General features: G+C 42.8%; 1 protein-coding gene across 1 annotated transcript in view; it reads right to left on the bottom strand.

Annotated features, from left to right (window-relative positions):
• Positions 1-218: 218 nt before the first annotated feature.
• Positions 219-25,671, bottom strand: part of GNAT2 (G protein subunit alpha transducin 2) — a 78,883-nt gene continuing 53,430 nt past the window's right edge. The window contains exons 4-8 of the mRNA XM_069238357.1: positions 24,059-24,216; positions 22,477-22,605; positions 11,718-11,847; positions 7,511-7,664; positions 219-1,940 (exon numbers count right to left, since the gene is read on the bottom strand). Coding sequence (XP_069094458.1) covers positions 1,750-1,940; positions 7,511-7,664; positions 11,718-11,847; positions 22,477-22,605; positions 24,059-24,216 — 762 coding nt within the window. The 3' untranslated portion in view covers positions 219-1,749. The remainder of the gene's footprint in view (positions 1,941-7,510; positions 7,665-11,717; positions 11,848-22,476; positions 22,606-24,058; positions 24,217-25,671) is intronic.

The following is a 25,671-nucleotide window of genomic DNA, read 5'->3' as shown; positions in this document are numbered from 1 at the left end:
ACGTGCTACAGTGCCATAGAAATGGTGGTTAGCACTACACGTTTACGTATCATATAACAAGCGAAGCTAAGGCCCATCATGGAATCCTCTCGCCCATTACCATGGGTATCTGGGCGTTTACCAACCTACAAAAGCGGAGTAATATGAGAGCGGTTATGACACTACTTCATCATGGCTGCTTTCACTGGTGCCGGTACACAAAAGAAATACACCTTTGTAGGTGAGGAATTTGAAGATTTTTATTTAATTAACAGATATTTGAGGAACAAACACGCTGCTAAGAGATTACAGTGGCCTCCGTGGCACCTCTAATATCTAGCACTGAAGCTCAGTAGCTGCAAACAGAACTATAAGACTGAAGAGCACTGATGACCCCTCTGGACTCGTGCATCGTTCTCAATCTAATGTTGAATGTGGCAGCCTTGAGTGCGTATCCATGTATGGAGAGCCCTCCTTGAATCTGCCCAGAATTTAGGATCCATTTTCTATCCTTCCATACCGCTATGCGGATCCAGCTCTGCAGGTTGTAGGAGTTAAATTTTTCCTATCTTTGTACTGTGCAGCATTTAAGAGAAACTATGTCCTTGCAGAGGCTGGTGGTAGAAGTTGCGGTGTTGCTCATGCGTGGTCATGCTTTCATGTGGCTTCTAGGTGTGTTTGTCGAGTATAGTGGCAATTGCTGTTCACCATATGGCTGATACTTGCCATTTTATGGCTACTGTACATAAACACTGCAGCTGCAGGTACTGCAACAGTCTCTAGTCCGCACTGTGTAACTATCATATTAATCAACGGCTGTAGATGGAAGAGGAAGGCAAAAGATCCCTGGAACTTGGTGCAGACTCACAATGGGGGGCCTATAAACCAAGGTTTGAGTACCTTCCTCTAGCTCCAGATGGAGTTTCACTGACACATTCTGATTAATTAAAAGTTGCCTAGGTTTAGTCAAACATCTTCCCCACCACTCTAGGGGATCGGAGCTATAAGTGTCATAGAATAGACATGTTTTCAGTTACAATTAGGATGTTTGCGCAATTGCAGGAGATTTTTGTCTTTGTGTGAGCACAAAATTGACCAGCCATTCAGCTCATTGTGAAGCCCATCCAGATAGAATATACTGATCTGTCCAAACCTGAACGAAGCATTCTTCCTGCCAGTGGTTACGGAAGACTCCACGGCTACTTGGTCGACCCCAGTACCATGAACATATTTGCTCAAGGATCTTGGATGTTCTAAATGGATATACCGCAATGAAGCAAACTGTTCATGTAAAAATCTTCAAATCTGTCTTGCTTTAAGAAGGACATATCTATAAGTTGTGCAAGTTGAACAGCTGATAAAATCTACATTTCTGTTATTTGTGTATCACAGTTTGCAGGCGCGTTTATTGTGCCAAGTTCAGTGAAAGACTAGGGTAATGCTGCTTCGAGCCCTTGTCTACTAGTGTGCACGTTGCCATTTAAAGAATGGGATGAAGAGTCCATGCTCCTCTTGAAGGCTACAGTGGATGTGATGCAGGTGTTTAACAGTGTGCATCTGGTCGATTGGGAATCTCTGAAAGATGTACTACTTCTGGAAACTAGATGCTTTGAAGACTTGCTGCCTAGTGATTAGTCAGCTCTTTCTTCTCCTTCCTACATTCAGAGAAGAGCGGGATTTGTGGCTATGAATTGCTAACCGTTAGCCACTAACATTCCTCTTCTGAAACGGGTCAGGTCAGAGGGACTACCGGATCAAACAACAGTCCTTTTAGAAGAGGCCGCAATCCTTCAGGGTTTCCTTGATGACGATGTCTGTGACTGCATCAAAGACAAACTTCACGTTCTGTGTGTCCGTGGCACAGGTTAAGTGGCCGTATATTTCCTTGATATCTTTGCGCATATTTAGATCAAGGAACTGGAGCTTGATGTAATTTGCAGCATCTTCATATGTGTTGGGGCCTGTGTGGAAGCAGGAAAAGAAATCATTTAGATACAAGGAAGCATGGCTATGAAAACTGGCATCGTGTTTTGCTGAATAGTTAGCTCCGCCAATTCATGACATTTAACACACCTTATTATTATCCTTTATTCTATCATTGAACTGGAATAACATTCAAGGAAAAGCTAAGGATACTGCCTGCAGAATACAACAGCACTGGACATCAGGGAATTATGGATCCTGAACCTGTGCTTGAGAAGGCCTAGGCCTTTTCAGAACCCCTTCCCTTACCAGCTCTGCATTATGCCTTCATTACTGATTTGGTGAAAGGGAATGTTGCATTTATCCAAGCTGGAAGAAATCCATGTTGTTGCTAGAAACATCAAAGCATTTGTCACTTTTTTTATGTATGATTTTTGTATTTGTTGACCATACTTTGTATGCCTGCCAAACTTTCCAAACACCATTTGACCCCTCCCTCCATTTTACCATTCTCTACATCTAGCCTTATACCCATTTGCCCTTACTATTACCAGCCCCAAGATCCTTAAACTCAAAGCACCATCCCTTCCCCTAAATCCCAAAAAATTGTTGGCCTTAACAAAAATGTAGTTGAATATTAATTGCAGTTATTATTCCCATAGGCGAATATCATTACCCTTTTGCAATTTTGCTCAGATGGAAGATCAGATCACTTGCTGAGTCAGCAGCCATTAGATGCATCATCACAAACTTCTGTTATGATTTTGTTGCCAGCATCGAGTCTATCTATCCGGCTACCTGAGCTTGTTAGATACTTCTTAACATCTCAATAATACCTATTGAGTGGAAACCTGAGCTGTATTTTTCTAATTGTTACATTAGAGCTAAAGTTCCTCTTTATCCTTCAAATTTCCCAGGAGGATGGACTTTGTGGTACACACTAGTGTTTCTCCTACAGGTTTGTTGATTGTCCTAACAACCAAATAAGAAAAAGCTGGATCAGTGAGCTGCTCCAGATCCTATGTTTACACGTTCTTTGTCTCTGACATGCTTCATGTAACCTGGATCTCGAGGCTCTGAAGTTCTGTAGCAGATCCGACTGCAATAAGCACATGGTCTTAAAATCTAAGCTCCATGATCTGCCACTATATTTAGTTTTTGTGCTATGCTGTGCTAAATTTCAATCTGGCTTGTTGTCACAGGGTATGTTTTTTTTTGCCAGCTGACACTATTTCACCTTCTATGTGTGAAGTACTCATCTCTGTATCTAACAGGGACAATGAATAATAATGATGTGTGGTTTGTGCACTAATGGTACAGGCATTTCCTGAAAGCTATGAACCAAATGGATGAAGGTAGACTGATACCCCTGTTACTCCACATTGCTACCAACATAGGGGTTATATTTAGATTGGGTATATTTGTATTACTTGTATGGTGTTAAACTAGACAGGAATCAACAGACTCGGAACTATGTGCAAGAATTGAGGAATGTGATTATGATCATGTCAAGTGAGGCAATTAGGAGGTAATTAATAATGCATAGAAGTAATACTCCTTTAAGTGATTTTTCTTGTGTTTATACCTCATTTAGAGTAGAGTTGGGGCATCAGGTGTGAATATTATTGCAGATGCTGGGTTTATTGCTGGAGAAGGCCTGAGTTCTGCTTTTTATCCCTTGCACGTACGTGCTTCCAGTCTTGATATGTCCATGTTCCTTGTGTGGCGTTGTCTTTATGATGGGGTTGCAGGTGAAGACACCTGGCCTTGAAGATATGGGTCTGGAGGGGAAACAAATGTATGTCCTTGAGGGTTGCAGCAATGTGAATTTATTTTGTCAGTCCCTTAATGATAATGTAATGCCCCTAGGGTCTGACTCAATTTTAAGTAGTGCCATATTCCATCTTGGGCAATGGAAGTTGCCATTTTCTCAATTTTAGACAATGGAAGTTGCCATCTTTCCCGACTTATGCAGAATCATTGACATGTCTGCCACTTAATGCCGATGTTGTCTAGCCTTATCCTTCTAAGAACTGTGAAAGTGTCAAGTAATTTGGCTAGTGACATAGATGTAACACCTGATGCGACATCAGTCTGGGACAAGTGTTTACTTATCACCATGTCAAGGTTAAATAAGAACAAATACAGCCAAAATAGTGTATTCTGAATTTACGTCCTCTCACTATATATATTCATAAGGAAACCTTTGGGAAACACACCACGTTGCACATAATTTATGTCAGACATTTTTTTAAATTGTCAGAAATTCCGGTTTCTTATAAGATTTAGTACATAAGGACTGCCACTTGGGGAAAAAAGGGCTTTCTCCCGGATTATCGATCAAGATTCTGCCAGCGCACTTCAAAGGTGCTTCATCTTACCTGATGCTGGTAAAGCTGAGTCCTATTGCCAGCACACTTCGAATATGCTACATCTTGCCTGATGCTGATAAACTCCAGTCCTGGAAGAAGTTAGCTACTGAAGCGCATGTTTGCCCTTCTCAGGGAACGCTGCCTTCACGCCTCTGCTGATAACAACAGCTCTTGCTGTCAACAAGGTATGCCGTGTGTCTCGTCTCTCTAAGAAACTCTAGAGTTGAAGTTGCTCTACTTGCTGTACTTTCCATGCTCTCTCGGTGTAGCACATAGAAGTAGCTTTTACAGTGTTAGACTTTAGATGACATTTTAGAAATGTTAATTTCATTCTTGTTGCTCTCAACATGCCATCTTGCCGTTTTTATGCTATCCTGTGTAGTTATTTTAGATGCACTGAGAGACAGAAGTGTCCTGATGTAATAATTGCTCTTAGTTAATGGTATTTTTCATAGTGCAGCATGTGTGTGATATTGTGAATAAATAATTAAGATTGTTTCTGCTACCACAGTGCCACTGATCCTGTTTCATGGAATATTAGTAGCCCAAAATCAAGAGCTCTACTGCAACAGTGTATTGGGAAGGGTTCTGCAGGGGTACAATAAACGTTCACATTCAGCTTTGATGCCTTGACCCATGCTAACCTGTGTCACCCATGGGATGGAAGTAAACATTGTTGAACTACGGCAAAATTGTAGTTTATGCAACAGTGAGATGTGCCATAGTTTGCTGGATGCCTTTCATAGGTGCCAGAATGTTATTTGGGAGGCTGTTAAGCAGAATGTTGCCTCCATCTAGTACCATGGTCTGCACTGTTGTTTTAGGTTCAGGAAGGAAGCAGTCACTTTACTGAAATGATACAGTTGGTACTGTACTATCTTGTTTTTGCAGGCCATGTGTTTTTTTGAGCGTGAGGTCTGTCAAGGGTGGAACCAAAGGACTTTGCATTACTTGTTCTCTGGGGTCATGTTGAACAGCCAGGCTTGCCTCTGTGTTTGTTTGGATTTGTTGGTGAACAAGAACAATTAGACCATCATCTGGGTCAGTTTGAAGGAGCCACTTGAAATACAATTCTGGATTATCTTGGGTAGGTTTTGAGTCACTGAATGTTGTTAGGAGATTTTGAGGATTTAAGCGTTGTCTAAGTATTCATGCATCTTCATGTCCTCATTGCTAAGTATGTTACAGATACTTATAAAACACCGGTGGTTTGGATACATCTCTGAAAGAACTCCACTACCTTTCAGGGCTTCCTCCTGACTAATGTGCAGCTTTATCGTCTGTTATCTGAAAAGTGCTAAAACAAAGATAACACCTAATCTTAAACTGACTCATTTCTGTTCCTGTGAACACTGAGTAGAACGTATTTGTTGGACAACACACTAATACTCTGTGTTAGGGTGATACCGTAGGCAAACGTAGGTGGTGAGATTCTGCACCAGTACATAGTGAAGTAGATGAAAACCCAAATATTTCCCATTGAGGAGAAAGGGACTGGTTGGTGCCCGTAACTTAATGATGATAACATTATCAACTGATATTATATGACAGAATATTGGTGAAGTGATATTTAAATTGTCCTGAAAAAAGTGGTTGTTATTTGCAGTGTCCACCGAAACGCATCGACAAATTTTAAAGGCAATGCACCGGGGATCTGATTATGTTATCCAATGATTTCATGGAGACCTGTGACATAAAAGATAGATACATTGGTTTGTGAGACTAATTGTATTAACTCAGAGGATCTCTCTCTCTCTCTCTCTCTCTCTCTCTCTCTCTCTCTCTCTCTCTCTCTCTCTCTCTCTCTCTCTCTCTCTCTCTCTCTCTCTCTATATATATATATATATATATATATATATATATATATATATATTGTTTTTATTGTGTGATTGCGTATTTGGAATTTTAAATGTGACAGTAATTTATTTTGTTTACATTAAAAAATTAAAGCCATATATATTTTTCAAAATGTTCAGTGGTTGTGTTAGATCAGGTGTTTGGTATGTATGCACGGAATGAGTACTGATGTAAGTAGTGTAGCTAGCGCAAATTAATACTTTTTGGACAATAGAATGAGTGGCATTGGGAGAAAAAGTGTATAAATATTACTCAAGATTATTTTTTTTCGTCCCTGAAAGGGGGAGGGCTGAGACTAACATTACGTCTCCATTTTACAAACCAGTCTTTTAAAAACAACATTTCGGAATGTCTTCTCTAAACCTCCACACCTGGATGGTCTCATGAGATCGTTAACATGAGTATTTTTCTATATCGAATAGTTAACAGTAGGCTTGAGTCTTGTAGGGAGAGATGCAGTAAAGCTATGGTCTTCTGCTATGAGCAAGAGCACTTGCTTAACAAGAACATAGAGGAGAGCGCAATACATAGGCAGATGCTCTAAATAGACTTGCTGCTGCTGATCACAGTGGGCAATAGATTGAATATCTCTAATGACCTACTGAAGGTGCTGGAAATTGATTGCCTTGAAACAAATATCTAAGATACTTGGGCTCTTTAAGTGTACTCAAAACGGCACCATACCTATCCACCAGTAACAGTGATGCAGAGATTTCTACAAAAGATCAGAGCAGAGAATTCAGATTTAATAATTATAGTGCTAGGACTGGGCAATAAGAATGTGGAATTCCAGACTATTGGCACTCAGTGTGCACCCTCTGTGGCAGGTACAAATCGGAGAGTATCTTCGCTTGCTGAAAGGAGTGTTGAGGTGGTTCTTCTTCTTTTAATCTTTTAAACATCTTTCAACCTTGTGAAACTATGTGGCAACTCTATATATTTTCATGTAAAGTCCTACATTAATCTTTAGCAAATGGAATCAGGCTGTTCTTTACTGTAAAACACGGAGGCAAGGCACCAGGGCAAATGTAGCATTGTGTTAACAATGTGGCACTTGTATGTTTTTTTCTGTATGGGAATTATCCTACATGTAAATTGCAATTTATTAACTAATGTGCAATCTTACTACTGTGTAATGTCCAGCCATTAGTATTGTACTCCACAAAGATACGGAACCACTGTAACGGCTAAAGAAAGATAAAAATGACACAGAGATGGACCACGATCACATTTCTTTTCATTGACTTGAAGATACCGTCAGTCTGCCTTATGGTTTTTCCTCCCACATTTATTAAAGTTTGTGCTTCAATGTCTTCCATCCTGTTGTACTCGGCATCGTCTGTATGTCTGATTTATGCACCCCATCAATTCCTACTCACCATCATAATCGGGGAAGCATATACTGAGATGAACCTTCTTGATCTTGTGCTCAAAGAGATCTTTCTTATTGAGGAAGAGGACGATGGAGGTGGCAGCAAAGAACTTGTGGTTGCAGATGCTATTGAAGAGGTGAAGGGATTCATGCATGCGATTCTATGAAAAAAAGAGCACAATGTTAAACGTATACTCGGTCTTGTGTACCTAAAGCCTGCTGCTTACCAGAGTCCATGAAGGAAGGCACTTCTAGTGACCGATGCCACATGCACCTGCACAGCCTGCTTTAATGTGTGTCTTAGAAATGGCAACTGTAGTTTCAGCATAACGAGTTATAAACCATTCTGTACACCACCTTCCATCTGCTTTGCATCTGAACCAGTGATCTGCCTTGTTTGTTGATCTGACATTATACTAATTAAAACACCGGAGGAACATCTAAGTTCAACCCTGGCCCTTATACGGTAAAGGGTCGGCCGTGAATTTAGATGCTCCTCTAGGGTTTTCACTAGTATATGCTATACAGTTTACCTACTTTAGAAAAAGTGTTACATACATACATAGCTACCTTCATTTACACTGCCTCTTTCTCGTATCATTTTGAAACCCCGAAATTACAGTAAATATCCACTTGTTCTATTCGCTGGAAGTAAACACTGCCTCTCCTCTCTTTTATAACTCAATAACAACGTATTCCTTTGACTCTTTCTATACTTTCACCTCTAGAAATCGTCTGTTTATTTGGTCTTTTCATACCCGCCAATCTCACATTGAACCCCGAATGCTTGACATGTCCAGTAGTTGGTTGGTGATGTTTCGAGTGTTCAAGGATGTACAAGAGTCAACTTCTCACTTTGGACTCCTGAGGCATGCCCGATCAGCTCGGAAAGGAGGCGCCCTCAGCCTTTCACCTCTAGTCGGTTCTCACTCAAATAAAGCAACGATAGAGTTGTTGACCACAAAGCTTTTTTCACAAGAACAGCTCTGGAGCTCCTTCATTAGCTTAAAGCAAACAGTCTGGTATTTCCACAGACGTCAGATGCTCTTGACTGCTGAAAAAATACAGAAAAGCTCCACACCCAGAACCTTAGTGAACAATGTAGGCAACAGGATAGCCTGTCTTCCGTGGGCAAACTACCCTGCAGGATAGCCGTGGGTGCCTAAAATCACTCGAGGGTGTGCTTGGGTTCTTATTTTGAGGATGACATTGCCCAGTAAAAAGCTCGGCGCAGACTAGGATCTGAATGAAGGCCCACCAGAGGGAGATTACAGGCACTAGACTGTCCGAGCTGAAATGTCTCAATTGAAACATTATGGCTTTTGGGTGGCCATGATGCACGAGGGTATGTTTCTTGGTCACTCTTTGCTAATTCGTTGACTGCCTCTCTGAAAGTGTTATATTGCTACTTATAGTATCTGTTCTCGACAACAGAAAAAAGTTTATGATTTGATCTTTGATTTACATGCATTGCGTGTCAGGTGGGCTTGTTTTAGGACAGAGTCAATGGAGTCATTGATACGCTTATGTAAACCATCCAGTGTTGGACGTGCTTCATAAACTCTCCCAGCAATGATGATCATCTATTCATAGTACGTGAACCAGGGATAGCTCAAACCAAGCCTCTGGTTCATCCTAGCCTTCCAAAGCAGATCGAGCAACCGATCTGGTACCTGTGAGCTACAAACTCCTTGGTCAGCTCTGTGTACTGATAATCTTTAGATACCAGTGTTAGACACGAGCAAAATGGAACGTACAGTGTAAAACTCTGGGAAAGAACCTTTATGCCCTGAGGTGTAAAGGGCAAGGAAAGAATAATAACAGTGTACTTTGTAAGGTTTTAGCTTTTATAACCTCGCAATAAGCAATGTATTAAAAAAAAAATGACAAACACAAATGTCATTGGCTGTGTTTATGCCACGTTAACATAAAAAAACAGGAAAATATGTTTTTTGTATACAGCTCCCAGTTCCTCCGTAGCACAAGCTCCAAGAGCCCAATTTAGCACCCGTCTGAGTCCCTCTACAGCGGAATCCTGCTGGTGAAGTGATACTTGTATTCTGCTTTTGAGAGGGTTGCAAAAGAATATCTAGCAGTATGCAAGCATCAGCTCAGGACTTTTAACAAAGATTGTAAAAAATGTGTCAATAAACTAAAATAGCAGGATCATATAAGCAGGCCGATACAGGTATGCCAACATGTAAATACCCTGGAAGGAAGGTATCTGGACTCCAGGAAGTGTTTGAGAACCAAGCTAGAGTGGTTGACCTCTGTATCAAAGACCCACAGAAGGGGCTGAAGACTGGGACATCAAGGAGTACTTCCACAGGCCTGCTACAAGACCACGGAGAAGAAATTGGGGTGTGGTTTTGGAAATAGGTAGTTCACACATCACACTCCTACATTTTCCACGATATTGTCCCAGCTTAGCTCCAAGAAATAAGGTATTGTTTGTCTTGCAAATATTATGACATTTGCTCTCATAGTCTCTCTCATGTTGGAGTAACAGTGAAGATGAGACTGCTGGAGGAGGCAGTTTTGGATATGTGGAAAACAGATGTTTGGAAAAGGAAGCATGATCGGAAGATAAAAATAAGAAAGGAGGTGGGATCAAATAGCAAAAAGGAAATATGATTTTGCGTCATCACCCACATTTACAACTATTTCTGATTCAAATATGGCCGGACTGAAACCTAAAATCAGCCCCGGCAATCATGTTCAAACCAGCCCCACACTGTAGGAGCCCACGCCAAGGATGAGACTGTAGGAGCATGGTTGGATCATAGCAACCTCTCTTCCTCTGCACACAGATCACTATTCTGCGACCCTGTGGGATAATGCCGGCATGGCAGAAGGGACAGTTCCTTCCTGAATGTAGACAAGTACAGGACATGATGCTGAGACATTAAAATAATGTTGCCACCCACATCTGGGCAGTTTTCACTGACTGGGAAGGAGGGGGGTAGTCCACCCAGGTGAATCAAATAACAGCAAGGCAGAAGCTACGTAGTTCAATGCATGCATGCTCTCCACTGCATGCCACGTTGATATACTAGATGTTCGGAAATCTAGGCAATGAGGGGGGACTAGATAGGGGCAATGTCTGGGCGAGGTGCTGGGAAGCAGGAGCTCCCTGGGGACGGGAAGGAGCAAGAGTGGGATCCAGACGGACATCTGAGTCGGTAGGAATAGAGGCATTTATGTTTTTATGTTGGAGTACTTGAGCATGTAAATCTCTCTCTCAGAAGGAGATGTCCCCTCTCAATATACATGTAACCCCTTGCTTGCACGCGGGACTTTTGCGTGCCTAACAGCCTCCCTCCCCCCACCGTACGCTAGGTGCGGTGTGATGTATACAGGAGAGGGTTTTATCGCGTTGACACCAAAGTCGGGATCAGCGACCTATGTCCTTACCATACTGCAGATGACTGTATGTCGTTATTGTTAGCATTTAAGACTGCCCAACATTCAATGCACAGACCGACTTCGGCCCGTTTTGTGAGTTAGCGTAACTATGTGTAATTTTAAAGTGCCTCCGCTTTGCCCTGTTCGGGAATGGGCGCAGCCACCTCGATGCCTTCTCCACATACCCACTCGCTTGACTGGGTACATGTTCATTAGTTAATGAACCGTTGTAGTTGTTTATTAACCATTAGGATAGTTTACATTTGTGTCGCAGCTCTCTCCAGCACCAGCCGCGGGGCTTCCATTTATTCATGCTCATAGCTTTGATGCGCTAGGCCCCAGGGAGCTATTCACTTCGCTTTAGACACATTGACATGCTCCTGAAAATTGCCTGTATATCTTGGTGCAGCTCATAGCCGTTCACCCCACGCGTATTGTGTCACTAGAATGGGTCCTCTTAAGTTTGGGGGTGGGCTGCCCGTCACCCTTTCTCCTCCGGTTTGTCACAAGAACCCCCGCTCACACCCCCGCCCCATCTCCCTTAAAGGAGCCAGCTCAAACTCGCCTCACTCTTCCAGTGGTGACGTCACGGGTGAAGCGCTGAGGCCGAGTCCCTCGTCACATTCACCATATGGGCACTCGCTCTAATACACGAGTGCGAATACTAAATAAATGGTGTCCAGACCGGCTGTAACCCACAAAATTAAAGTACTGAGACCCAGCCGTGGGGCTAGTTAGAGGCACACACACACCCTCTCCAGATCAAAAACCCTCCACAGTCAGCACCTAAGAAGAGAGGCGACACTCACCACTTCCTCGTCTTCCACCAGCACCATGTCGTAGGCACTCAGAGCCCCACAGAAGATGATGCAGGTGACGCCTTCAAAGCAGTGGATCCACTTCTTGCGCTCCGACCTTTGGCCTCCCACGTCGAACATCCTGCAGCAAAACCACACAGAATGAGCGTGTCAGCCTTGATGATGAGGAGCGCAATGTCAGACTACTGCCCTGAGAGCAGTTCCCAAGCCAGCTTTTCATTCTAATTGTAAATACTCCGGTTCAGCCTTTCACGTCGGCTGCTCGCACTATTCCCTTTGTTGCTTCCCTGAAAAGCCCTACACAAAACATCAATACGGCCTAATAATACCTAGCACCTGTAAGATGCTCGTGCAGTGAGAGACAGGCACGTTGAGGTGCGCTAAAGCAAGGCCATGCTCATCCTTTTTTTTTTTACCTGTGGTGCAGGTGATATACGTTTAAAAAAATAAATGAGCACTGAAGTCACGAGGAGCCGTCGGAAGTAAACACTCATAACACACAGGGAGGCTGAGGTGTGCAGTCACGCCACAAGCGCAGGATATTGTGCTCTTCCCCTAAGATGAGCAGGAACGTGGCCTCATCACTCGACACGCAAGAGAATGCTCTGATGTCATGGGAAAATGGCAGGAGTGAGCGCTATTGTCATGCGATGCACAGCTGCATGTTCTTATCGTTTTTGTGGCTGCATTGTAACATCAAAGTCTCTTGGTGCTGCTAGCATCCTAACTAGCCCAGTCCACTGTCAGACATGCCGGGCCCTGCTTCTCTCCCCAAGACGTCTTGAATTTGTTTCCATCTGTGGATGTAGTTGTTACCGTTCATGGGCTAGCCATTCTCAAGCAGACATGAATGCCCATCAGCATCTTCAATTCAGCAGAGATGCTTATGCTGCCAGCAGAAGACCTTATTTTATTTAATACACAGCTAATCTGCTGAAAACAACAGTCAACCTTTTTTCTTTAACATTGAATATAGAGTCTATGTTAATCCAGGAGGCTCTGATTGTGCTTCTCTTTTCTTTACTACAAATTTTCAGCAGCCAATCACAGTAATGTACAACCAAAACTGCATTACCCATGTACCCCATAATACACATATTATATGCCCCAATCACAGGAGAGTATCCCATATAAATATAGCTTGCCACCATATTGTGTCCTCTTTCTTTGCTGCTGCGCAGCCAGATACGTACTTTCATTCTGTTATACGATGTTATGTTAATTTCTTACATTACTCATTCAGTGAATGATCATATACTTACTGTAGCAGAAGATATGCAGCTTTACTGTATTAATTATGCTTTGAGCATATTTCAGCGATGCAATTCAGTGCCCTTCCCCAGGTTTTGTTGCACATCTCCTGACACTAAGGGCCAGATGTAGGAAACTAGCAAATTGCGACTTGCAATTTGCGAGTCCGTGCGACTCGCAAATTGCAAGTCGCAATTTGCTATGCAGAAAGGTGTCTCAGACACCTTCTGCGAGTCGCTATGGGGTCGCAAAGACCCACCTCATTAATATTAATGAGGTGGGTCGCAGTTTGCGCCCCCATAGCGACTCTGGGCACTCACGGGGATGGAGGCCTGATGGGAACAGCAGACCTCCATGTCTGTGACTGCTTTTAAATAAAGCAGTTTTTTTTTTTCCAAGTGTAGCCCGTTTTCCTTAAAGGAAAACGAGCTGCACTTAGAAAAAAAAACCAAAACCTTTAGTTTCCGATTTTTTCAGGGCAGGTAGTGGTCCCTTGGACCACTGCCTGCTCTGAAAAAATATTTTTGGGTCCACTCACAAAGGGGAAGGGGTCCCATGGGGACCCCTTCCAGTTTGCGAGTGGGTTACCATCCACTTCAAGTGGATGGTAACTGCGACTCCATTTGCGACCGCATACGTGGTCGCAAATGGAATTGCATACCACTGCGAGTCGCAAATAGGAAGGGAACACCCCTTCCTATTTGCGAGTCGGAAATGCATTTTGCGAGTCGGTTCCGACTCGCAAAATGCATTTCTGCATAGCAAACACACGTTTGCGACTCGCAAACGGCGATTTTCGCCGTTTGCGACTCGTAAATTGTTTGCTACATCTGGCCCTAAATTCCCTAGCGCTCAACATTTCTAGCCACCACGCATTGCGTCAATGGAGTGGTAGCACAGAGCAGACATGTTCATCTCAGACGAACACAGTCCTATTACTCTTTCCGCTGGCACTGTCACAGCGCACATGTGCAGAGTGCATGCGCAACGCTCATGACTTTATTTTCAGAGTGCTCACATTCACGTCTGCACTCTCCTCATTTTCCTCTGTGTATTGGGCAATATTTCCTCGCTCCCCTGACGCTCTGCTTGCAGTGAGCACAAGCTTGTGGGACTTGACCTGAGGCTTGGCCTAGAGTGCTTCCAGACAGCTCCCTCCACATTTTAACTGAGGCACACCAACCCTTGCCTGACAGGGGTTACACTCCCCCTCTCTCTCTTGCACGTTTTTTCCCCCAGTTTTGCCTACAATCAAGAAAATGGCTCAGTGGGACCCTTATGGGGCAGATGGGAAATTCTTCCCTGATGATAACGGCAACCAGTTGGAATTGGATTTGGTGGAGGCTTTGGACTGCAGGGTGCAGCAATCAGTAAGTTATGCCCTTGTCTGGACTTTGGGTTCATTTACAGGACAACTACTTGACTGAGTCCGCCATAAAGGATGGTTAACTGGGTGCCATGCATATTGGAGAGGAACTTACCCAGCTGGGTAAGGGCAAAGCCCAGTCTGATGTTCAAGCGCAGGCTTTTGATAAACTACACCACAAGAGAGCTAATGAACATGATTATAGCCCGCCTCAACATCCTGAGACTTCCCCTGCTCACACTTCCTCATCTAACTCTTATGATTCTGACTCCTCTCACACTGATAGCGATGACACAGACAAACCAAGACTCAGTATAAAGAAACGGGTGACCCTGCCTAAACCTCCTAGAGTTCTTATGTTTGAGCCCACAGAAATTATCCACCTCAGAGTATCTAACTGGACCGCGCCTCCTGAGGTGGAAAAATATGTAAAATCTCATCATCGGCAGAGTTTCAATAAGGAAGTGTACGCTCACCTGGGGGTGGAATGCCCTCGACCAGACTTGGAGGGTAAGGTTCTGATACGCCAGAAGTAGACCACACTATGGTCGGGTACAACACCAAGGACCCTAAGAAAGGCCTTGATAGGGCATGCTGTATTTGCCAATATAAACTCCTGGACATTGTCGGTCTGTTAAGTAAAATTGTAGAATTAGCCTATCTTGCCAATGATTTCCATTCCCCAGTGGATACTGATATTTTGATTGGTTGGGCACAGAGAGCTATAAGCCAACTTGGAACCATCAACAGTGCTTTATCTTCCAAATGCCGCAGATCAATCCTTTTGCGGATCGATCCAAAACTCAATGATTTGGCTACCTCGGAGACTGGTCCTGTAGCCGAAAGGTTCCTGTTTGGATGACCTTTTGTGAAAGAATTCACTAATTTTGCTCTACGTACTCCACAATCGATAAGGGGCAAATGTCCCTTTAGAAGGTTTTTAAGAGAGGCCTTTTTGCAAGGGCTGGATGCTATGAGGGTGCACGCCAATCCAAGGTTCCTTCCAAGGCTCTCAACAAGGCTACAACATTCACTGTAGAGGTGGTGATTATGGAATATCAACAGAACCCACCTTCTACCCTACACATTCCAGAGGGGAATGCCTTCGCTTCTGCCTAGGATCCCATCGTGGGCAACAAGGAGTAATACAAGACGCAGGATATTCTGGTAAGAATTATTCCCTTTTCAGAGGTAATCTTGGGAGTAAGAGTGGCTATGTTTTCAGACAACTGGAAACAAATCACTGGTGATCCTTGGGTCTTAGAGACCATTCGAGGTTTCAAACTGAAGTTTTACAATACTCCAATTCAATCGTACCCACCAAAACAAATGTATGTTTTTCCAGTCCTCACCCCAAAGGTTTTATCAGCCCCATTTTTCTCATGGTAAGAAAGAGGGTGGACATCATCTAGTACTGAATCTCAAAGAGTTTAATGTCTGGATTTTACACAGTTATTTCAAAATGGAGGGAATTCATATGCTAAGAGAGATTCTGCAAGAAGGCGACTGGATGGTCCACTTGGACCTCAAGGATGCTTATCTGTCCATACCCATTTTCCCTCTGCACAGGAGATTTCTGCAGTTCAGGTGGCAAGGCCAATTTCTTGAATCCAAGGCTCTCCCTTTTGGGCTGTGTTCAGCCGCTTGGTGCTTCACCAAACTGATGAGACCAGTGGTGGAGTCAATCAGACCCCACGGAGTTTGACGGATAGTATATCTAGACGAACTCCTGTTGATGGCACAGGATCCACAAACACTCTTGATTCATCTCTTTTGGACAGTATAACTTTTTAATAGCTTGGGCTTCCAAATACATTCTCAGAAATCCCTGTTGCCCTCCTCATAGCAGATTGAATTCCTGGGTTTCCAGATAGATTCAGTTCACACTTGATTCTTCCCTCCCATAAAATTTGCAACATCAAGAGGGAATTGAGGTCTGCATTATCCAAACAGACTGTACCTTTGAGGTCATCCCTAGGATTGTGGGACTTCTTAAATCTTCAATCCAGGCCATTTTTCCGGGTCCCCTCCACTACAGAGCTCTCAAGAGGCTAATCATTCAGCACATGAGGGAAGGTATGTCTTATTCGGAACAGGTTCTCCTGTCAGTAGAAGTCAGGATGGAGATAAGGTGGTGGATGGAACACCTGGAGCCCTGGAATGGCAAGGCCTTTTTCATTACCTTTAAGGACATAGTGACTGAATCGGATACCAGCAGACGGGGCTGGAGACTGAGATGTAGTTCGCTTTCAACATGGGGATGTTGGCTGGAAGCAGAACTGAGTCTCCACATCAATTGTTTGGAACTCCTGGCGGGCTTTTTTGCCATCAAGAGCTTCTCCCCCCAGAAAGGCGATTGTTGCATACTACTGAGGATGGACACATCTCAGTGGTTTGCTATGTTAATAAGCTAGGAGGGAAGAAATCCTGTCTTCTAGCAGAAATTGCCAAGGATTTTTGGCATTTTTCGCTCAGCCTTCGCATATGTATCATGGTGGAATATCTCCCAGGCAAGAGGACATAGTAGCCGATTGTAACTCCCGTTATCAATGGGATTCCCGTGACTGGAAGCTGAATCCTTCCGTTTTTCGACAATTGCACAGTGTGGGTGTTCCGTGCGAGATGGACCTCTGGCCACAACCTGACAGAAAAGTTGCTACCGCCATTTTGTTTGTCACATCGGCTTGGGGGTGGGAAAAGAAGAGTGAGGGGTCTGGGGTCAGGATACTTGTATCCTGACCCCTTAGGTGTTTTTTCACTCTTCTTTTCCCACCCCCAAGCCGATGTGACAAACAAAATGGCGGTAGCAACTTTTCTGTCAGGTTGTGGCCAGCCAACCAGGGCCTTGCTTTTCCCCTGAATCTGCAGATCTGAGTCTGTGAATCCACGGCTCTATATATATATATATATATATATATATATATATATTTTTTACTCTAAAATCTCAGAAACTACTGAATCACAAAAAGTGTGCTTTCAGGAGCAAGATCTAGCTTTCTGCCAAATTTGGTGTAATACCGTTCAGCGGTTCGGGCTGTAGTTGTGTTCAAAATTTTGAAAAATCCCATGGACACAGAATGAGGACAAAGTGTTTTGGGAACCCCCGTTTTTTTTTCGGCCCCCACTTGACGGATCACCCAGAAAATTTCGACAAGGAAGCTGAACTGACCAAAGTTTTGAAAATTTTATGAAGATTCATTAAGAGGCACCAAAGTTAGTGGCAAAACAAAAAATGCTCTGTGTATGGAAAAAAATGGTCCTAACAACAACTACCTAGTGGCGATCGCCACTATGTTTTATACATATATACGTTTTGTACTTAAGAGACTGTTCACAAAGAAAGAGTACACAATATGGTGGCATACCGTATTTAAATGGGATACACTTCTGTGACTGGGGAATGTGATATGTGTATTATGGGTTACACAGGTAATGTAATTTTTGTTTTAATTTACTGTGATTGGATGCTGAAAATTTGTAGTGAAGAAACAAGAAGTATAATCCTTGCCTCGTGTCCTTGAAAATTCTTGACGTGTAAGCTAGAATTTGTTTTATTTGTATGTATGACTGTGTCTTCGTGTAATAAATTTGGCATGGGGCTTATAAGTAATTCAGTTCCCAGCATCTGTAAGAGGAAATATGTGTATTGCCGCAATTCCAGCAGTGTACGCTCCAGATAATACCACTACGCCTGGCAGAGTCTAATCCCACAGTCAATCTCCAACTAAGACTTTAAAGCCTCAAGTGTGTACCCTAAGCCACCACTATTATTTAATAATATAACAAACATCAAAGAGCTGAGGGAAGCAATAACTTCGTAGAAGAGTTACACTGCCTGTTCCAACACGTTGGCGAGGCACCCATCATTACCATGTAAATATTTTCTCACTTTTCTAAAATTTTCTAAAATGACTGTAGGTGTGCACACCCTTTCTTACAGCCTGTCTTGACAGGCATTCCCCTTTGTACTACACAGCACCTAAATAACATCATCTTGGCCACACCACCTTAAGTGCTTAAATCCTCTCTGTTTTCTCTGTTTAACTGCTAGGACAATGTTGGGATCGTGACCTGTTGGCCAGCTTTTGCCCAATGCTGGTCCCTGTTTCTCCACTAAGATCCCCCGTCTTGTACTGTTATTCTTTCCTTCTTCTTCATTCCAACTTGCATTTACTGCTACTTCAATTTTATTATGAGCCAACCTACCAACTCCTTAACGTTGTCTAACAAATTATCTGCAGTAGGGGTTACTCAATCCTTTCACCAACTTTTGTGACAAACATCATCTACTATTGTTATAGTTTCTGACCATTTCTCTTCTTTTTGCAAGCATAGCACTTCTTCCTTTCTTCTGTAACCTCTCCCCAAGGCTCTTGTTTGGTGAAAACCCATGGTGAAAGATGCAGACTTTCCATACTCCTTTGTGTCCGTTTCCACAGCTGGGCACCACTTGTAATCTGGAACATGTCTCCAAAGGTACTCTCTTGATCTTTTCACCTAACATTTTCACAGCGTATACTTCTCTTACCTAACCTGGTAAGTAACCAATACATATCTCTTCCTTCTTATCCTTTTTTGTTTCCTTAACCCAAGCAATCATTTGGCTTTAGGTACAGCTTTCTCCATGGATAGATTTCCCTGATGACATTTGTCCTACATGGTTGGCATCATTACTTCATCCCACATACCATGGTCCCAAAATGGATTGAATTCACAGTAATACTTTAAGGACCACGAGATGGACATGTACTCATCCAGTAATTCATAACTACTCAAACCAGATACATAACATTTGTGTCTGTCTTTGACCACTCTTTCCTCCCCATTTGTCATTTGTTGGCAATCTGGAAAACTACAAAAAATTCAGTACTCTTGAATCAATAAGTAGTGTAGAAGAATATCATGTTATCTTTCTAGTTCAAACAGTAGTCCACCTGTGGCCCCTAAATGTGTATTAAATGTGTCTTTCCACTGGAAACACAGGATACCAGACTCTATCAGTGCTTGCAAAAATGTCAGGAAGGATCCATGCAAATCTGTGTAATCTCCTGAATGAGAATCTCTTCTTATTCCCTATTGTTATGGCCAGAGCTACTGACTTTATAACTTTGGAACCAGGCTTGAGTCTTGGTTTCGGCTGACCACCTGTGATTATGGTTAAGTCACTTAATCTCCCCATTGCCTAAAAAAACAAAATGAACGTGACCTTGTGTAATGTAACTGGTGTTCATGTAAAGCGCTCCAAAACCTTCAGGTTGAGTTTGTACTATTCAAAAACTGTATAAAAATACACAAAGACTCAAAAACAAAGCATTAGCATAAAAAAGAAAGGCAAATAGATACCCATTTAGTAGATAATTTGTTCAAGGTGAAACCAGAAAATCTGGATAAATTGCTTTTCCCCACTCAAATTGTGTGACCTTAGGAAAATGTTATTTCTCCCAAATTTATTTTTTCTTGATTATCATGTATGAAAGCACTTTCAATTGCGTGAGTTCAAAATACCAGCTGTGCAAAAACCTATTGTGTTTGATTTAATAGACTATAATGTTGTTCTTTTTTAATCAGGGCCACATAAAGTGTTAACATGACAAGTGTCTTACCTCTTGGTTCACTAATGGCACTGTCACCAGTGAGGAAACAGAGGCAGGAATAGTTTTAAGTTCACATTTAATAAGTACTTCTCAATGCAATGATATATTGTGGCATATTAATGTCAAAAAATCCATGTTAAAGAAATTCAATTTTTAAATTTGAAGAGATTTTAGCATATTTTAAGTGATGTTTGTTGTGTGATTTACAGAGCAAATATTTTCAGCTCTCAGCTCGTACACGGGCTCTAAGAACCAAGCCAGACCCTCGGTTTGGCTCAAGCTCGGCTCGCCTTGTTAATTTATTGACTTGCCCACCTCCACGTTCCACCTTTAAACCCCACTAGCCACCTTTAAAGCTGCAACCGCCCCCTTCCCTTATACACACCCCATATATGAAACTAACATAGCATAGTTAAGCACTAGGGCAAAAAATAGAAATGAGAAGAAATCCTGAAACAAATGAAATGGAAACAAGAATGACCCTGTAATCTTTTAGAAAGAAATAGCAAGACTCACTGTGTACATATGGATATAAAAACAACAGATAACATTTTCAGAGAAAAGGTAAAGATGAAGCACCCCTACAATGTGTAATCTTGAACTCTCATAGGTGCCCTCCTTTTATAGCTTAAAACCGATCTGGCAGGATGCCCTCTTCCAACCATCCAGTTCCCACCTTCTCCAATGCCACATTCATCTCCTCCTCCTTGCCCTTCTTTACTCAACCTCTTGTTTCCTCCACAACATATTTTGTAATTACCATCATCCAGGTGCAACTCTCTTCTTCAGTCGTACCTCACAACTCTTCCTGTTTCACAATTCCCTTCTGATATTACAACACTCTCTTTTTTTTCCATCCCTGTCCACTTTTTAACTCAACTCCGTCTTCATTCACCATGCTCATTCTCAACAGTCCCTTGACTTTTGACATACATAGTCCAATACATCTAGCTCACCTTTACCCAATCGTATTTGCAAGGCCTTTGCTACTTGTTTGTTCTTAGAGCCTCCTCTCCCACCTGACTATTCTATCTAGTCACAAAATCTATGAGCCACTGTTGTACCAGCTTCATACTAGCCTCTCTGTTGCCCATCACTCTTAGAGTGTGACTGGTGGCATCACTGACAAATGTACAATATGCCCACTCAGAACCTTCCAACACCTTGTTTAGATCTAGGCTGCTGTTAAAAGCCACATTAATCACCCTCAGATGTTTCAGTTTACAATCTCCACCTTGCTGTTAGATTGTGGGTTATAAACAGTTTTCTTTAACTATCTCTTTGCAACAGAGCAGAATTAGATCCTATTATCTGTTACCATCCACTTGGGTACCCCTCTCTCTTGAGAAGATATTCCTTAATTCTTTGATGGTGTTGGCAGTCTATAACCTGATACCTCTCTACCCCACTCTATTTCCAGCCACTGACTGTGCATGTCCATCAAGACAACAGCATAATTTTTAGTCTAAGGTAAGCTCCACTTTGGACTAATTAATTTAATTGTCACCCTCATCCATATCCTGCAAATGCCATCTGTCATCCTCATCCAGTCTCAACCTAATCATGTTCCTCACACTACCAAAGTGGCACTCTAAGCCTTCGCCTTAAGACAATCCTTCTTTGGGATGGCACTCCAGTGTGCAATGTCTGAGGTTGTGATTCTGTAGCACATTCCCATCAGTGCATGTGCATTCCTGATCCTCCTGTACTTCTTGACTTAAGACTCTTGTAGAACAGAGCAGTGACTGCACAGTGGCTCGTGGTGTGTGCAAGTAAAACAATGGGGCGTGTACGGTGCCACTTGATGAAAGTTCAAATGAATATTGGAGGCTGCCCTGGAACTGCCGCAAGGACAGTTTAGTTTATGGGCACAAAGTATGAAATGCCCTCCAAAAATCCTGCTAGGCTTATGTGGTCTCCCTCACTACAGTTGTGTACCTCACACCAATCGCCAAGCATGAATGTGTTACTCTAGAGCAGGGAAATACTTTCCAGTGTAGTGATTTCATTCTGTCCACTATCTACTGCATCTCTGCTTATTGAAGGGCTGGACAGCTTGTCGCAAAAATGTGTTGTAAAGCACAATCCAATAAGTGATGCCTTTATTGGAAGCAGAAGCTACAGGCAGTGTGATCCCAAGTCCATATGACTTGGAACACCACATACATTCTTCACTTGCTGTCAGAATTCCACTCCGGAATTCCACTGGCCCCCTTAAAGGTACAGGACAGCACATGTACAATCTAATATAAAAAAACAACTACATCCCATTGTTTTTTGTTCTCAATAATGAAGAACCCTGAATGGTCTTAGAACTATCTCGATGGAAGTGATAACATTCTGAAGCGAAGTCTCAAGCCATGACATTTCCCCATCACGACCCTGATAAGTGAACTATCAAACGCTGACGTTCCACATTCCCATGTTTCTCACTTAGAGTGCAATCAGTACTTCTCATGGACCTTGGGAATTATTTTAGGATAGACTGTTGTGTATTGGACCTGTGGTGGGGACAGGAAAGTAGATAAAGGTTTCTTACCTGAAGTGCAGGTCCTTGAAGGAGAACTGTGTCTCAATTATGCCAGTGGTCTTCACTCGAGAACGCAACACGTCCTGCTCATTGGGGATGTATGTGGGGGTGGTGATCCTGTCAAGTTCATTGAGGTAGCTGGAGGAAAAATCAAAAGAGGGCACTCTGAGCTGCTTTTATAAGGGTCACTAGGGGAAGTGCTTGATTTACACTGTGATTCTGCCAGACACTTTGTCGGAGTGTGTGAGACTTGGCATTAGTGTTCATCATGCTTCTGATCGTTGCTGGTATATAAGAGAAGTGAAGCCCAGACATCACGTGACACAATATGGTGAAGTATGGAGGTTGAGTTTAGACCTCAAGTCTCCTCCTTCATTGGTCACAATCAACACTAAACCTTACTGTCTCCCTAACTCTTCCCAACTAATGAATGAGTCATTGGTCACAAGGTGTTGTCGAATGGAGAGAGAAGGAAATATTTGAAGGGTGAGCGGAGGAAAGCACTGCGGTCCAAAGCAGGATATTGGCAAAAGAAATCAGGGGGGCCTAAAAAAAAAATCACACCACTTTGGAACATTTCTTCAGAGTGGCTTCTGCTGAATCAGAGCTATGGCACAGAGCTCGACACGTGAAAAACGAATATGGTCAGGCCCATCATGGTCCATAATGGATGAGGCCTGGTGCTTGTGATCCTCAGTGATGGCTCGTGGAACTGAGAGTCTATGGTTATTAGTTACATCATGATCAGCCTCCCCTCTCACATTGCAAACCTTAAGTATGTGTTTATGGGTTGCCAACTTTTTCTGCAGGGCAACATGTCACACTTTGTACACTACTAAGTGCCCGAGGACCCGAGAAGAGGGATTTCCTGCTTCTCCCATTGTTCTTGTGGATGTTAACGCAAAGACTGAGAGTGAGCGAGGGAGCAGAGCAGTATAAATGGGAGTGAGATCAGGATGTTGGAGTGGAAGTAAAGATTGTGAGGTCAAACAAAGAGTCTGGAGTGGAAGTAAAGAAGGTGAGATCATGACGGGGACAGATAGGAGTAAAGATGGTGAGATCAGGAGGAGGAAGGGGAGAAGTGGAAATAAAGATGGTAAAATCGAAGTAAATATGGTCAGATCCACATAAAGGTGGTAAAATCAAAATAAAGATGGCGAGATGAGAAGGAAGGAGATAAAGAGATGTAAAGATTGTGGCAACTAGAAGAGGCGCTGGAATGGAAATACAAATGATTGCGAACAGGAGGAGGAAGGGAAGAAATGGGAGTAAAGATGGCAAGATTATAAAGAGGGGAGAAGAATGGAAGTGATGTGAAATTTCAAACGGAGGGGCCAGGAAGGAATACAACCAAAGGTGGCAGATCAGGAGCTGAATGTAGGGTGGAATGGAAACAGCAATCGCTCAGGAGAAGAGGACAGAATGGGACAGTGAGATGGGGCATCAGGAAGAAGAGAAGAAGAACAGAAGGAAATATGGTAATATTAGAAGGAGGGGACAAAAATGGGAGTATATGTGGAGGGAGAGGTGAAGGAAAGCTTGATAGAACAGGGGAGCAGAAATAATTTTGTTTGTGCAGGTATGGACTTACTAGGGTGCAGAGTCATTAAGCTGGTACTCAGCGGCTCGCTCGAAGCAGGCCTGGACCCCCTCGTCCTTCCACAGTCTCTTGATCACATCCACCAGCTCCGGTGGCATGGTGCCCTCCTCGATGGAATCAGCCAGGTGGCAAAGGAGACGTCCATCCTCCTGGAAGAGACAGGTTCAGAGGGTATGTATGAGTTAATGAGTGAATAACAGGTGCACGCTGTGACTCCTCTTGCCCTTAGTTGCTCGCCTGAGGTAGTCCTTACCTTTATGAATCAGTCTTTTTCTTAAGCAAAAAGGTTTTCGTGCGTTTTGGTCTATTGTGGAGTTGCAGCATGAACGTTTGTCTAAATCTTTGCCAGCATTTTGGCATTATGAATTATAATGTGCTAGAGCAGTGTCCTGACCTAAAACTTCAATGAAAGGTTCTGCAGCAGCCGGGAGCAAGAACCTGTGGCTTTAGACTTGGGTGAAAGAACCAGGGGCCAGACGTATCATGCATTTTTGCGATCGTAAACACTCGGCAAAAAAGCATTTTGGTATGTATGAATCCTAATTTGTGATTCTGTAACTTGTTAACAAATCACAATTTGGAATTGCGACTACATACCGATTTGGCATTAGGAAGGGGCGTGTCAAGGGCGTCACTTTCTAATACCGAATCGCAGAGTTATTTAGGAAGGTTTTGTGACCGAAATGCAGTCGCAAAACATTTGCATTTTACCACCTACTTCAAGTAGGTGGTAACCCATTTGCAAACAGGAAGGGTTCCCAAAGGGTCCCCTTCCCCTTTGTGAATACATGAAAAACATTTTTTAAGAGTAGGCAGTGGTCCAACAGACCACTGCCTACACTTAAAAAATGAAAAGAAAACTTTTTTTTTTTTAATGCATCCTGTTTTCCTTTGAGGAAAAGGGTCTGCATTTAAAAAAAAAAAAAAGATTGCTTTATTTAAAAGCAATCACAGACATGTTGGTCTGCTGAGCCCAGCAGGCCACCATCCCTGTGATTGTAGCCATTCACAATGGGTCGCAAATTGCGACCTACCTCATGAATATTAATGAGGTAGGTCTATTTGCGAGTCTTTGGGAATCACTAAATAAAAGGCCTGGAGTTTCATACATTCAAACAGCGATTACCTAATTGCGATTCGCAGAATATCGCAATTAGGTAATTGCTATTAGGAAAAATTATACACCTGGCCCCAGGTTTTACTTCTTCTACTGCTTTTTCTTTTTAGGTTTTTAAAGACTCTGTTCTAAAGAAATTAGCATCAAGCATTTGTGCTGGCTTTATTGGTGAAAAGACTGCATTTTAAAGTATCTTACGGGGACTTGCTGCGGAGATCTGTGTTTACCCAAGCACTTTCCATGGTATAACAACAGTAAGTGTTTCCCCGGTGGCTAATGCTCTTGCTGGAGAAATCTGTGTGCTCGCTAGCCAATGGTTTGACTCATCATAAAATAACCTGGTGTGACTGTTGCACAGCATAACCGGCAACATGCAGGTCACGGACATCTGTTTTATGTAGACAGCTCAGTGGGTGAGTGCTTTAGCAGCAGTGGTCACTGAATTACCTGCAGGTTACATTTTATAATCCTTGCAATATAGTTTAGT

Source organism: Pleurodeles waltl, chromosome 6 (assembly GCF_031143425.1).
Source record: "Pleurodeles waltl isolate 20211129_DDA chromosome 6, aPleWal1.hap1.20221129, whole genome shotgun sequence".
Taxonomy (NCBI): Eukaryota; Metazoa; Chordata; class Amphibia; order Caudata; family Salamandridae; genus Pleurodeles; species Pleurodeles waltl.
This window is presented reverse-complemented; position numbering and strand designations above follow the sequence as displayed.